The 14,699-nt window shown below is 38.4% G+C and overlaps 1 protein-coding gene across 3 annotated transcripts in view; it reads right to left on the bottom strand.

The window, feature by feature from the left end:
* The window catches only part of LOC113541200 (dnaJ homolog subfamily C member 13), a 154,212-nt gene that overhangs the window by 119,307 nt on the left and 20,206 nt on the right, over nt 1-14,699 (bottom strand). For all 3 annotated transcript variants that reach the window (XM_026938046.3, XM_034298136.2, XM_026938043.3), the window contains exon 2: nt 1,305-1,385. In XM_026938046.3, coding sequence (XP_026793847.3) covers nt 1,305-1,372 — 68 coding nt within the window. In that variant the 5' untranslated portion in view covers nt 1,373-1,385. The remainder of the gene's footprint in view (nt 1-1,304; nt 1,386-14,699) is intronic.

Here is a 14,699-nt window from a genome sequence, read left to right as displayed (position 1 = left end):
ATCCCAGATTTGTGTGTGTAAAAGCTGTTCTCAGTGTTTTTAGGCATAATTTATTATTATCAACCAGCGTTTTGCTTGGCTCTTTGATCCAAGTGATGAAAAGTTCTCACCACTTGCAGTAGCTGCCTGCTTTGTCAACCCTACTGTCTGTGAAACTCTAGTTAATGTGGCTGATGACAATATTGAGGAACTTCTTAAAAATGCAGAGTATGTGATCAAAAAAATCCACTCTGCTACACACACAAGATGAGGATTAGTCTGAAGATGATGCAGAAGAGGAAAATCCTGAGGAACCAGAAGATGCACCCTCCTCATCAAAGCTGCCAGTCTTTCGGTTTCTTTCAAAATGCGGCAGAAGGCCTAGACTGAAGACCTCAACGACCAGCATGAGGGAGCAGATCAGAAAGTATAAGGAAAAGCTTTCACAGCAACCCATTACTGAAGAAACAGGAATAGACTTTTGGTTGGCAAAAAGTGACACTTATTATCACAGGTTGAAACCTTTTGCTTTAGACCTGTTGGCTATGCCAGCTTCTCAAGCCTTTGCAGAAAGGGTTTTCAGTGTCACAGGTGACCTCACTAGAGGTCAGCGCAATAAAGCAAGAGTCACATTGGCACGAAGTGCTTTCCTTAAAATGAACTGAACCAAATAGAACTGTTGTATTGACTGCCACTGATAGCACTTCTTATAGCAACACTATGTGCATTCTAATTGTATGTTTACAGGTCCGTTAGTTTAATTTGATATTGACCTCTACTGTGAATGCTGAAAATAAGATGAGTTGGTTTTTAGTTCCATGCATTTTGTTCTGTTTGTTGAAGTATAAGAAGGAAGGGGCTGTTTCAGTACATTTGCTGTTTAACATATTCCTTATGATATAAATAAACTGTTTATTATTAACAGAGAACTGTTGATTCAGGTAATTTTTTCAGGTCATACAGTATTTGCAATGGCATTACTGCCAAATACAGTTTTTCTTTTTATTATTTTGGAGTTGCACTTTTGCTTTAAAGAATGAAGAACGTCATATGCAAGTTATAAACAATGCGGTGGTGAGAGTGCGGGATCACCAAGGACTGCTAGTAGCAGATGCAACAAAATGTTTTGTCTGACGAGCTTCACACCCATACTTTGTTTTTTAAAATCTAAAAAAAATAAATCTAATTTTAAATAAAAGATTCTCTTTAAACCAGCCAACTCAAGCTTCCATAGCACAGTCCAATGCTGAGAAATTTAATCACTGCATTGACTGTAACGTGAAGAGCCAGTTGGATCCAAGAAGAGAGATGAGCAGGCCACTTACTTCCCCCTCCAGGAGTGTTTGGTTGTGTAGAAACAGGCCAAGTCTTTATTCTCTTTGAGGACATTCATCTTCCGGCAAGGCCTGCAACAAGAGGACAAAAGAAAAGAAGAGACAAATGAGCATGAACATATAAACACAGTATGGCAACTCGGTGACCTTTGTGTGCGGTTCTTTTAGATAATTTGTATTGTTAACAGATAACATTTGTATTGGTTTGAAGGGCTTATGGTTTATTCTAAATATGTTTTAAAAGAGTTATACATCGTCCTAACATGTTAACTAATGAGGAATGCTTATGTTCACTAGCAGGAATACTCAAAGAAAGGCTACTTAATGTAATATAGCATAACTGACTTATTATATACACACACAAAGCCTGAAGACAAGACAAGACAAGCCTGAAGCTCTCATCCATGAGCACTTTAAATAGTGCAACTGTGTTGCTCCGATCTGAACACTTCTGACCAAAAAAGGTTTTATTATTTTATTACCAGCTGGGTTGGCTCCAGATATTTGAGGAAAAGTTTTGGATTATGTTTTTTGATACAGTAATCACAAATAAAATGTATAGCCTTCTGCAGGGGTGTCCAATGTTATCCAGAAAGGGCTGGATGGGTGCTGGTTTTTATTCTAACCAAACGGAAGCCACACCTGATAGTCTACTGAAAGCCAATATCAATTGATTAAACACAATTTTACTAAAAGTTTGATAAATGAGGCACATTTTCATTACAGAATACAGTGTTTTCATAATTGTGGTTGGTAAAGTGAAATGTCTGCATATAATATCTTACTCTATATATTTTCATTCATTAAAACTTTCACTAATTTTATGCACATAAGCATACACTACTCCATAATGAAACATACACTGTATTTTATTGCATTCCTATGTCAATTGTGTGTTAATAACACGTTTTCATGTGAGTAATATTTCAATTTCTAGTCATTTGTTTGTGGTCAATGTGAGAAACAGCACAAGCGCAATGTACCTACATGAATCATGGTGTTGAATTAATGGCCATGTATTGAGCTGTCCTATTTTATCTGGTTTTGTAGCTATATCACACATTTATAGTCATATTTATCTTTCACAGTCCTGGTTTTGGTTCACATCGAAGTCAATCTCAAAAATAGTCAATTCACTGATTAAAGGCACTGAAAACTAAAAGTCAACCTAAAAGCTTTAGACTTTTATTTCCACACACTAAAAATGAACTGCCTCGCACATACCAACAAATATAGTTGCCAAAAAAAAAAAAAAAAAAAAATCAAAAAGAACTAGTTTACCCTAAATGTACAGAATAACTTCACCTTGTCTTAGGTTTGGTGTCTCATTTGGTTGACACTTATGAAAACTGACTCAAAAATGTTTGATCAAGAGTGATTGGGTGATGAGTAGTTTCTGTTGAAATCCGAAGAAGCAGTGAATTATCAAAACAGCACGATTTGTTCTATATATTTCTATTACGGCAAACAGCCAAAGGCAGCTATTTAATTCAATGTTATACTGATTAGCACATGCCCATTAATGTTAACCAGCTAGATATTTCCAGAAATCTCTGTATCTTTTGCTTTTTTGATAATTGTTGTTTTACAGTTAAGCAAAGTGAACTACTTCTTACTAAGTGTGGTTTATAAACAGAACAGCAAAATCTATTTATTATGGCTTCCCCTAATACAAGATCCCAGATAGGATGCTGTGATGTGTTCAACTCATCAACTCAGCAAGGGGCATAGAAAACTGCATGGCTTGGCAATAAGCTCACCCTGCACCTCAGATAGTCACAGGATGACCATGTTACAGTACTTAAGGTTCCAACATAAGAATAGAGGTCTCAAACTTAAGCCCCTGGTGACTGACTTTGCACTGTGCTACAATCTGTAGAACACTCTCTGCTGTGTTCAGCTGACACCTGACAGTGTTATGTAAGCTAAACAATGGCTAACTGGTCATAGAACCAGCTATTCACAGATCTAGAACAAAGTCATAAAGGTTACCCAAGGTGTTACACTATCCCTGCTGTACAGTAAAACTGTCACAGTTGCTTTTCTCTAGTTTGGAACAGTAGCATCAATGTAGTTAGCTACTTTTACTAAGTAGCTTGTAGTATAGCTACTGTGTATCAAAAGGTATCAATAGACTTAGAGCAGTTCTAGCCTACAAAGCTGGCGATAGCTTCATATAATGTTTTGTATTAATTACATACTAGCTTTGTGTTATTTGTGAAATAAGTGCTGAAATAAGGAAAAAAAATGGCACGGCCATAGACCGTGTGTGTAGATGAATTGAAGAACTGTTGTTTACACACAAGGAATCGAGAGATTTCCTTTGCGAGCTTCACTGATAGACTGAATTATTCTCTGTGAGCGTTATGAAAGGACAGATTTTTTTTTTAATTATTATTTTAAACCAGATTATGATTGGGCCAGGTCTGAAATTTGATGTGAACACTCCTTTTAGTGAAAAAGACCAAGTAAAACAGAAATAATAGACTGCTTTGAGATTTTATCAGAAAAATAGATGGGATCATTTCTGCTCACTTTCTGTAGATTATGCATTATTCGTAACAATAGTTCAATGCTGTGTGAAATGCCTGTTTAAAGTTGTTTTTTTTTTTTAAGTACTTCAGTGACAATTAAAATCCAGTTACAGGTTAGCAGAATGTTACAAAACACCAAAAGGGCAAGGGAAGTGGTGGCTCAACGGTAAAGGCTCTGGGTTACTGATTAGAAGGTCAGAGGTTTAAGCCCCAGGACTGCGAAGCTGCCACTGTTGGACCCTTGAGCAAGGACCATAACCAGATCTTTTCCAGGGGCACCGTGTCATGTCTGACCCTGTGCTCTAACCCCTGCTTCTTATCAAGCCGGATATGCAAAGAAAAGAATTTCACTGTGCTGAAATATATATGACAAAAAGGCTAATCTCTTCAAAATTACAAATTTTGAGCACCCCATAAGAAAAAACTGACCTTCTGTGGTGACTTCTGAGCAATTAGACTGATAGAAAACAAGTTTGTCTTTATATCTGCTACAGTTGTCTTTATGTCTGCTGCTGGACATATTACATCCTAAACATCGCTTCCCAGATAAAACACTTTTTAATTAGGAAATGATATATTTTTCAAGTCAGTGGAATAAAGTGATACTGTTATAATTGCGGTCACAGCCTGCCAGTTGTGTCTGTGGGCTGCTGGTCCATAACTAGCCACTGCAGAAGCAGACAACAAGAGGTGTTCTTGGTTCTTGCTTTGTCTTCTTGAAGAAAAAAACTCTTCCTGACACAGCGAAGGACATGCTCTCCTTGCATGTTTTGGTTGAGCACCACAATGGAGTCTTGGACCTTGGGCTACCAGGAGGGTTTCTTAGTGGTATCTGAGTCTTTTCATGTTTCTTCAATGCCGAAATCAGAGATTTTAACTGAGCCATGGCTGCTGTCAACATCTTAACTCTCTTAGCCCTGAGCCCTGGCATTTGCTATTCGCAGCCAGGTTGAGTGTGGGAGGCCTCAGAATCAAGGTCTAGGCCTGCAAAGGGTTTGCATAGGCATAGCTTCACATTGGGTGCAGGGGACTTCCAAGAATCCGGGTTCTGTCCTGAAGAGAGGTGGACTGAAGACAGAGTCTATTACAGCTTTGGAGGACAAAAAACTGCATAGCTTCAACTGCTACAAGTATTCTCGGCATAGAAGAGGTGACTAGAGCAAAGTAATGTTGGGTATTTATAGTGAGTACTTCATTACTGTTGCAACTGTTGACTTTGTGATAAAGGTCTCAACATATGTGCATGAGAAAATATCCAGGTGTTATTCTCTTGTGGCAGTTATGATGGGTGAAATAAAACTTTTACATTACATTGTATGGTTATCTGTTCCACAGCTATACATTCTATAGATTTTGTCTCCTACTCCATCCCTACTTAGAAGTGCTGGGGGGTGTCAGAACCTTGATCTTATAAACCAGGGATCTTCAATCTAATTTGCAAAGGGCTGCAAAGTGTAGCTGCAGACTTTCATACCAGCCAAATAGGACACACACTTGATAGCTGATTGGAGACCAAGATAAACTGATTAAACAAGTGAAATCAGGTGTGGCTCCTGTCTGGTTAGAATCAAAGCCTGCAGCCACACTGGCCCTTCATGGATAAGGTTGGAGATCCCTGTTATAGACTATCAAGCATACTACTGTATGTAGTGTATATGTAAAGAATAAAACACAACAGGGTATGCTGTTGTAGGAAAATAATGAATAACAGGGTGGAGTGATGTGAAAAGAAGCAAAACTTTTAAAACAGCAGTGGTTTGTTACTCTTATACCAAAGCAATCTGCCATCTCATTTGAAAGAATATTTCATACTTTTTATCCAGTTACAGTAACAACAACTGTTATCTTATAGCAACTACAATATAAACAGTTATTCCCCACCAGGCTCTCTTTTTAGGGGTCCAACCACATAGAACCTGGAACCTTACTGTTGTTTTTGTCAGGATGTTTTTCTTCTTCTTCTTCTTCTTCTTCTAAGATGTCCAAATAGCTGATAGCTTCCTGTCTAAGGAACAAGAAGTGCAATTGAACTGATGGTTGATGAAGATGGCATGACCATATCCAGATGCCATCCTGCTTGCTCCTGCTAGACTGTGCTTGTTTTTAGTGTTTTTTGTTGTTTTATGTGACATCTTTGTTACTCCTGTGATTGCAAATTAAATATTCGATCACCAGATGCTTCATAAATTTAGGTTTAGAGTCTACATATCATCTACATATCAAACGCCTTCAATTCTCTGATGTTCACTCATTGTTGCCTGGGGAGATCCCTCTAAAGTCACAATGACCATGATAATGGATGAGTGCTCCCAAAGGGAAAAAAAAACATTGGAGAAAATGGGTCAGAAAAAGCAGAGTACACAAGCACATTCACTACCATTGCCCAGTATTCTCCTTGCTAATGTAGAATCCTTGGACAACATCAAGGCGAGGATCAGGCACCAGCAAGACATTGGGGACTGTAGCATCCTTTGTTTTACTGAAACATGCCTGTCCTCGGTGGTACCAGATTATGCTTTGCCGCCTGACGAGTCCTTTTATATATAGCACAGAACATAATGGCACCAGTGGGGGAAAACAAAAGGTAGTGGAGTGTGCCTTATGGCGAATGGGAAATGGAGCGAAAATACTATCTTGCTTCTGTTTGACCAACCTGGAAATCTTGACCATCAAACCGTTTTACCTTCCCCAGGAGTTATCTTCACTGCTGTTATCGTCAGGTATCATCACTGCTGTCTACGTTCCAACACAAGCAGACAAAGATGGAGCTTTTGGAGTTGAGTTCATCGGTACACTGGTGGACAGTACTGCTACAATGGTTACAATCTGGACTTATCCAAATCAGAAACCATCGATCAGTAAAGCATTTTGAGACATACTCAAGGTGCACACAGCTGCCCAAAATTACCTCTGAACATGAACAAGTACAGGAAGATGTCCTATGCACTGAGACAAGCAGTGAAGGAGGCTAAGCAGAGCTACAGGGACAAGCTGGAGTTTAAACTCCATGTGTGCATTGAGGCAGAGTGCACTAGCATTAGCGACTGCACTAGCAATAGCCTCCTTGCTAATGCAGTGGAATGAAGTTTGTCTATGACCTCTGCTTCTGCTGCCAGAGGAGAAAGCCCAGCAAAAGTCACAGAATGTGATGTAAGGAGAGCCTTCAGGAGGGTGAATATACAGAAAGCTGATGGCCCCGATGGAATCAAAGGACATCTTCAAGACCTGTACTGACCAGCTAGCTCCAGTATTCACCACCATCTTCAACCTGTCCCTGGCGCAAGCCAATGGTCCCATGTGCCTCAAGAAATCCACACAACTGTCCCCATACACAAAACATCAGCTCCAGCATGCTTCCTACTGCCCTTCCTACTGTTGCTGTTCTTTTATTTCCGGTGTTGAACGCCGCGCACAAATGACGTTGCTGTCGACCGGCTTACGTCACTTCCTAGTGCCCACTCTCGGTGCGAATGCAACCCTTTAAACAGTACTGGGAAATAGTTCACGCAAAATCGCCCAGTACTTTAGTACTGTAAATTTAGTTCTGGAACTAAAGCGGTGCCGATCAGTAAGCTCACATACCTTGAACTAGATATCTTCCTGTGCAGACTGACCCTGAATTTCCTGACAGGTGGAACACATGTGGTGAGAGTCAGCCATCACTTTTGGAGCAGAATGATATTGCGGCTTAAAGATCCCAGTTTACTAGACAGTTGCTAAATGTCACAGCTTGTCCTTAAACTACTAGATTTCAGTGACTTTAGAAACTTGAAACTGGATAATAGAAACTGTAAGGAAAAAAAAAAAAAAAGAGAGAACATTGCATGTATTTCTTTTTCCACATCAAATGACATTTATACTGCCTGCCAGGTAATGTAAGTGGGGCATCAATGATGTTTAGGATATGTACCAGAGGGACCCAACAGATATCCTCGCTGCTCGGCCAACTGTAAATCTTAGAGGGACTATGATGTTGCATGAATGTTGCCTATCCACCACTGTTGGTCATAAATACATACATTTGCCAGGAAATATCTGCAAGAGAGACTGCTGATTACTTGTGGACGATGATTCCCACTCATATCCACAATGAAGCTAGGATCACTTGACACACTGCTGACCTGCAGATGGTTTGGCATGAATGGAATGAATTGTCTCTTGATCCAGGCTGACCTAGAAAATCCTGAAGTGAAAAGAAGCCTTTATTTGTCAGATATACATTACAGTACAATGAAATTCTTTTTCCGCATATCCCAGGCTCTTAGGAAGCTGAGGCCAGAGCACAGGGTCAGCCATGATACGGCGCCCCTGGAGCAGAGAGGGTTAAGGGCCTTGCTCCAAGGCCCAATAGTGGCAGCTTGGTGGTGTTGGGGCTTGAACCCCCGACTTAACAGAGCCTTAACCGTTGAGCCACCACTGCCCTAATGTTTTCACATAACCCAGCTAGTTAGGAAGCTGGGGTCAGAGAGCGGGGTCAGCCATAATACGGTGCCCCTGAAGCAGATATGATTAAGGGCCTAGCTCAAGCGAACAAAAGTGGCAGCTGGGCTTGAACCCCCAACCTTCTGATCAGTAACCCAGACTGTTGAGCCACCACTGCCCTTAAGTATTTTTTAAAAGTGATTATGAATAAGCTTACTTTTTGAATTTTTTTTTTTTTTAGATAATCTTCAAACATGTAGCCATGTCATATACAGTCAGGTCCATAAATATTGGGACAGTGACACAGTTTTGGTAATTTTGCCTCTGTACACCACCACAGTGGATTTGAAATGAAGCAGTCAAGATGTGACAGAAGCGTAGACTTTCAGCTTTAATTCAAGGGGTTTAACAAAAATATTGCATTAACTGTTTAGGAATTACAGCCATTTTTTTACAGAGTTCCTCCATTTTCACAGGCTCAAAAGTAATGGGACAAACTAATATAATCATAAATATTAGGATTATTTTTATTACTTGGAGGTAAATCCTTTGCAGTCAATGACTACCTGAAGTCTGGACCCCATGGACATCACCAAATGCTGAGTTTCCTCCCTTGAGATGATTTGCCAGGTCTTTAGTGCAGCCATCTTCAGTTGCTGCTTGTTTGTGGGTCTTTCTGCCTTCAGATTTGTCTTCAGTAAGTGAAAAGCTGCTCAATTGGGTTGAGGTCAGGTGACTGACTCGGCCATTTAAGAACATTTAATTTCCAAGCTCTTGGGCTGCTTTCACAGTATGTTTTGGGTTGTTATCCATCTGTACTGTGAAGCGCTGTCCTATCAGTTTTGCAGCATTTGACTGAATCTGAGCAGAAAGTATAGCTCTGTACACTTCAGAATTCATCCTGCTACTTCTATCAACAGTCACATTATCAATAAACCCCAGTGACCCAGTTCCATTGGCAGCCAAACATGCCCATGCCATAACACTGCCTCCACATGTTTGACGGATGATGTGGTATGCTTTGGATCATGAGCCCTTCCTTTCCTTCTCCATACTTTTCTCTTCCCATCATTCTGGTACAAGTTAATCTTGCATCAGAACTGGTCAGGCTTTTTTTTTTAGAGGTTTTTTAGCAAAGTCTAATCTGGCCTTTGTGTTCTTGAGTGTTACCAGCGGTTTGCATCTTGAGGTAAACCGTCTGTATTTACATTCATGAAGGTGGCTCTTGATTGTAGACTTTGACAATGATAGGCCTACCTCCTCCAGAGTGTTCCTGACTTGGCTAGATGTTGTGAAGGGGTTGTTCTTCAATAAGAAAAGAATTCTGCAATCATCCACTTTAGTTGTTTTCTGTGGTCTCCCAGGCCTTTTGGTGTTGCTGAGCTCGCCAGTGCATTCCTTCTTTTTTAAGAATGTACCAAATTGTTGATTTGGCCCTCCTAAAGTTTCTGCTATCTCTCTGATAGGTCTGTTTTGGTTTTTCAGCCTAATGATGGCGTCCTTCACTTGCATCAACACCTCTTTGGACGGCATATTGAGAGTTCCCATGAACAGCTAGCAAATGCAAATTCAACACATGGAATCAGCTCCAGACCTTTTATCTCCTTAATTTATCATGATATAAGGAGGAAACAGGCCACAGCTGGCCATGAAACTGCTTATCAGTCAATTGTCCCATTACTTTTGAGCCTGTGAAAACAGAGGGACTATGTAAAAAATGGCTGTAATTCCTAAACAGTTAATGCAATATTTTTGTTAAACCCCTTGAATTAAAGCTGAAAGTCTACGCTTCTGTCACATCTTGACTGCTTCATTTCAAATCCACTGTGGTGGTGTACAGAGGCAAAATTACCAAAACTGTGTCACTGTCCCAATATTTATGGACCTGACTGTAGATACCAAGTGCACCTACATTTCTCTCTGAATGTACTGGAATGGCAAAGCCAATTATTTTGTTTTTGCTGTACATTGGCACATTTGTGTTTGACACCTGGGTTTGAGATCAAAAGATGAATATGAGACAAGAGATCAGAATTCCAGCTTTCATTTCCTGATATTTACATCTAGATGTTGGCAGCTTTTGTTTGAACACACCCATTTGTGGTGTGAATGACATGTGAATGACAGGTGATTCTTGTTGCCCAGGTGCGCCCTGATAAATCGATTGTTTAAACAATTAATAACTCTGAATATCTTCTCTTGGTTTGAACCCTGACTTTCGCCTGTCAAGACTGCATTTGTTGTTAAAAAGGGTAAACCAAAGTGAAGACCAGAGAGCTGTCTATGGGAGAAAAGCAAGGCATTTTGAAGCTGTGAAAAGAAGGAAAAATCAAGCAGAGCCATTGCACAAGCATTAGGCATAGAAAATACAACAATACAGAATGTCCTGAAAAAGAAAGATACCACTGGTGCACCAACAACCAGACACTGAACAGGTTGGCCAAGGAAAACAACAGCAGATGATGACAGAAGCATTGTGATAGCTGTGAAGAAAAACCCAAAAAAACAGGCATTACCTTATCTTCAGCAACAACCTCCACGTGGCAGGGGTGAAGGTATCACAATCTACCATTCGAAAAAGACTTAGAGTAGAAATAGAGAGACCATACCACAAGATGCAATCCACTCATCAGCCATAAAAATTGGAAGAGCAGATTAGAATTCGCAAAGAAATACAGTGATGAGCCACAAAAGTACTAGAACCAAGATTAACCTATACCAAAGTCATGGAAAGGCCAAAGTGTGGACAAAGAAAGGTTCTGCTCATGATCCAAAATATACAAGCTCACTGGTCAAGCAAAAAAAGCCACAGCACGAGCCTGGAAAAGCATCACAAAAGAAGAATGCAACAGTTTGGTGATGTCACTGGGTTGCCAGCTTAATGCAGTTAGTGCAAACAACCAAATATTAAGTGTTATTTAATTTAAGATTATCTGTTCCTATACTTTGGTTCACTTAAAAATTGGGTGGTCTGCCACCAATGGTGCCATGTTCTAAACTGTTTATCTCTTCTATATATAAATAGCAGGAAATGAAAGGAAATGAATCTATTGTCTCATTCATCTTTTGATCTCAAAATCAAATGCCTTCAGTGTATAGCAAAAACAAAATAATTGCCCTTGCCATTCCAATACTTTAGGAGGGGACTGTATATGATGAAATAACCAATGCATTTAGGTAAACATTTTGGGCAAACAACAGCAAATGGACATCGTGAATTTTCTGCAACCCCAAGACTTGACCACCCTACACTAAAATACTACTGGACTACTGCAACATTTGTAAAATCTGTAAATTCTAACATTAAATTTTTTCCATTCCCCCCAAAAATAGAATATTTTCTAATTTAAAAAAAAATCTTATCTGGGAATCCAGGTTTAGGATTTAATATCTCCAGAAATCTTATTCCCAACCAGATGTAATTTGGCAAATCCAAAGACAAACTTGTTTTCTATCTGTCTAAATTCTCAGAAGTCACCACAAAAGACCTTTTTTTTTTCTTATGGGGTCCTCAAAATAGGAATCTTTTTGCTGATTGGTTATTTGTTAGGGACTTCACTCCAGGTTCTGTTCATTTTTAAGTGAAGATTGTATTTCCTCCTTGCAAACTCGTGTTTGGTTTTCAAAAGCATGTTTTGAAATGCCTTTTGTGTTGCATGACATATTTGCTAAAGGATGCTGAATGCAAAATCTGCTGGCATAAGTATTCAATACCAAATTATATTGCCTACAATTTGTGTTATGTTCTAATGTTCAATTTGTGTTTGTGCTAATCAATAGTATCCTGCAAGTTAGAGTCTTTCACATTAATAACCTTCCGCAATTATAGGATATTTATAGGATACAGAGACAATCTTTTTGTCATGATACGTGAAATTGTGATTACTTAATTTAATTGGGCTTTTCTCTTGACACTTTTAGAATCAAAGCACATGATTTTGTACTAATGTGCTAAATTTTGTCATCTACAACATGTTTTGAAAGTGGCTATGTGACATCTCCAATAAATATAACTGACATGACAAAATATAGTTGATCAAGAAAATTCTCTCTTGACCAAAAAGAAAATGATTAATTGTAACAAAAATCAGTAGTATGCTGCAGATGTGGAATGTGTTTGAAGTTTACTGATGTAAACAACAAAAAGTCTAATTATTAATCAGCACAATGTATAGTTTTTTCTCCTGTCACTGCTGTTTTATGAATGCCCAGTTGAAATTGATGTTTTAAATGTAACCCTACAGTGTACTACTGCTGTACTACATGCGCTAATTCTGCACTAATTGAATCAGTGATATAAAAGTTTCCATAATATTTACTTTAGCACTTTCTTGTGCAAGTAAGGTACATGAATTAAGAGTTTCGTTACTTCTTTTATCAAAGACCCAGTACTTTAGAAAGATTGTTTTAACCGGTAAATATAAGTGTATACAATAAGCTCTTATTGTATTATTACTGAAAAAAGATGCTAGATGTTACAATTCCTTATTTCCCCCTGCATATCTTTAACTTTCTTTGAATGCTCCTTACCCTTCATTTTCAGTCTTTTCCCAAGACAGACTTGACAGTTCAACTGAGGTGATTATTGTTTAGAAAATGGGAGCTGTTTAAATATTTCACAGGTGAAGGCAAATTATAAGCCAATTGTGTCCTCAATAAGACAATATGTTTCATCTGGAGCTTTCAGAACCTGGAGGTTTGAATACTTACACAAGCAGCATTTTTCAGCTCTTGATTTTTTTTTTTTTTTTAACACTTGCTGACCAAGAATTAATTTTGACTTTGAAAATTTACTGGAAGAGAACATGAGCTTGCAGTAAAAACAAATACACATTCTTTTTGTCAGTATCATTTGTTATGCAGGTTGTTTGATTTACATGTTATGTGCCAAGCTATGTATTACCTATTAGCAGATTAGCAACAGAAGGTAATTGTAAAATACTAGCTGCAAGCACTCTCCAAGGACACCAACGATCTCCACTACTTCCTTCCAGGTTTTATTTTACTTTGCAATGTCTCTATACACATTTAGGATAAGATGAAACCACAGTTAGAAGTTTTTCTTTTTCCATTTTTCATATCAAACAGTACACAGTACACTAAAAGTTGTGAGAGGAGAATTGAAAACATACCATCATTTGACCTAGTGGTTTGGATTTGTTGTTTTATTGTGTCATACCTAATTTGTATAAAGTTGAGAAAATCTCATCTCACTTGCTTGAACATATCTTCAGATAGACTCAATCTTTAAGTCCAGACTGAAACCTATTTATTAAGTCAAGCTTTTTGTTAGTAGTTTTTCTCTTAAGTAAAGGCGCAGATCTGGAGGGTTCTTGGCCATAGAGAGTTTTGGTAAACTGAGATGTTTGGATGCTGTTGCCCTGACTGCCCCTAAGGGACTGCCTGTCCTGTCCTGATGTTCTACTTCTGCTTGGAACCTCCTTTACCTGAGAATTACTCACTGCTGCTAAGGATGACCCTGCATGGACAGCCATGTAGAAAGATGGAAAGGTCATCATGATATTACTGTGGAGCTAGTACTTGGATACTATAAATTTAAAGCTAAAAACTCTAACGAAATCAAAAACAGAACCTGATGTTCATACTGAAGATCCTCTCAGTACTGTTTGACTTTATAGCATACAGTTGCAGAAGGGAGATTTTCCTCACCTCTCTTTTGCACATTAGGTATCCAAGTCTAAATCTATATAAAGATTTATATAAAGATGCTATGTGACAATGTCCTAGGGCTGAGTGATATTGCCAAAAAAAAAAAATTCTTGATTTTTTTTCAATGAATGATTCTCAATTAAATTTTGATTACATAATGCAACTGAAAAAGTATGCAATTTATTTATTTATGGACTTTGGGAAAATAGTACCAGAACCATCTATAGCAAATACAGAACAATGGTTCTTTTAAATAAAGATTTTTTAAAGAAAGGATATTTAAAAAAAAAAAAAAAAAAAAAAAAACATTATTTGCACTACTTGCTATAGAACACTTAGTGAATCCTTCTTTCTCAGCAGAGTAAATGAGGACCATGTCTTTCGTGCCATGAAATGCCACCGCAACTGAGAAGTCAACTTGGGTCTTCTCAAATCTGAGTTCCTTACCCATTTATGGAGTGACAACAAATCAGCAGGGCTGTGCACAGCATCAGAAATAAACAAAGTATAACTTCTTACCTTTAAATGAGTTATACCTTATACACAAGTATTAGCTTTACATTAATCAACATACAGACATATTCATTTGTTAAACCTAAAACACTGACAACACAGTTCACTGTTTGAGAAAGAAAATATACATCACTCTTCTGATTTAGCTGTCTAGCTTGTTGCAAACAAAATACAAACATGGGGCATCAATTTTCCCAATTCATCTGTCAAATGTGCCAAGGTCGAAAATGCTGTAAATCCAACCAGC

This window comes from Pangasianodon hypophthalmus, chromosome 22, assembly GCF_027358585.1.
Source record: "Pangasianodon hypophthalmus isolate fPanHyp1 chromosome 22, fPanHyp1.pri, whole genome shotgun sequence".
Classification (NCBI taxonomy): domain Eukaryota; kingdom Metazoa; phylum Chordata; class Actinopteri; order Siluriformes; family Pangasiidae; genus Pangasianodon; species Pangasianodon hypophthalmus.
Note: the sequence above shows the minus strand (reverse complement) of the source record. Positions and strands in the feature narration are given on the sequence as shown.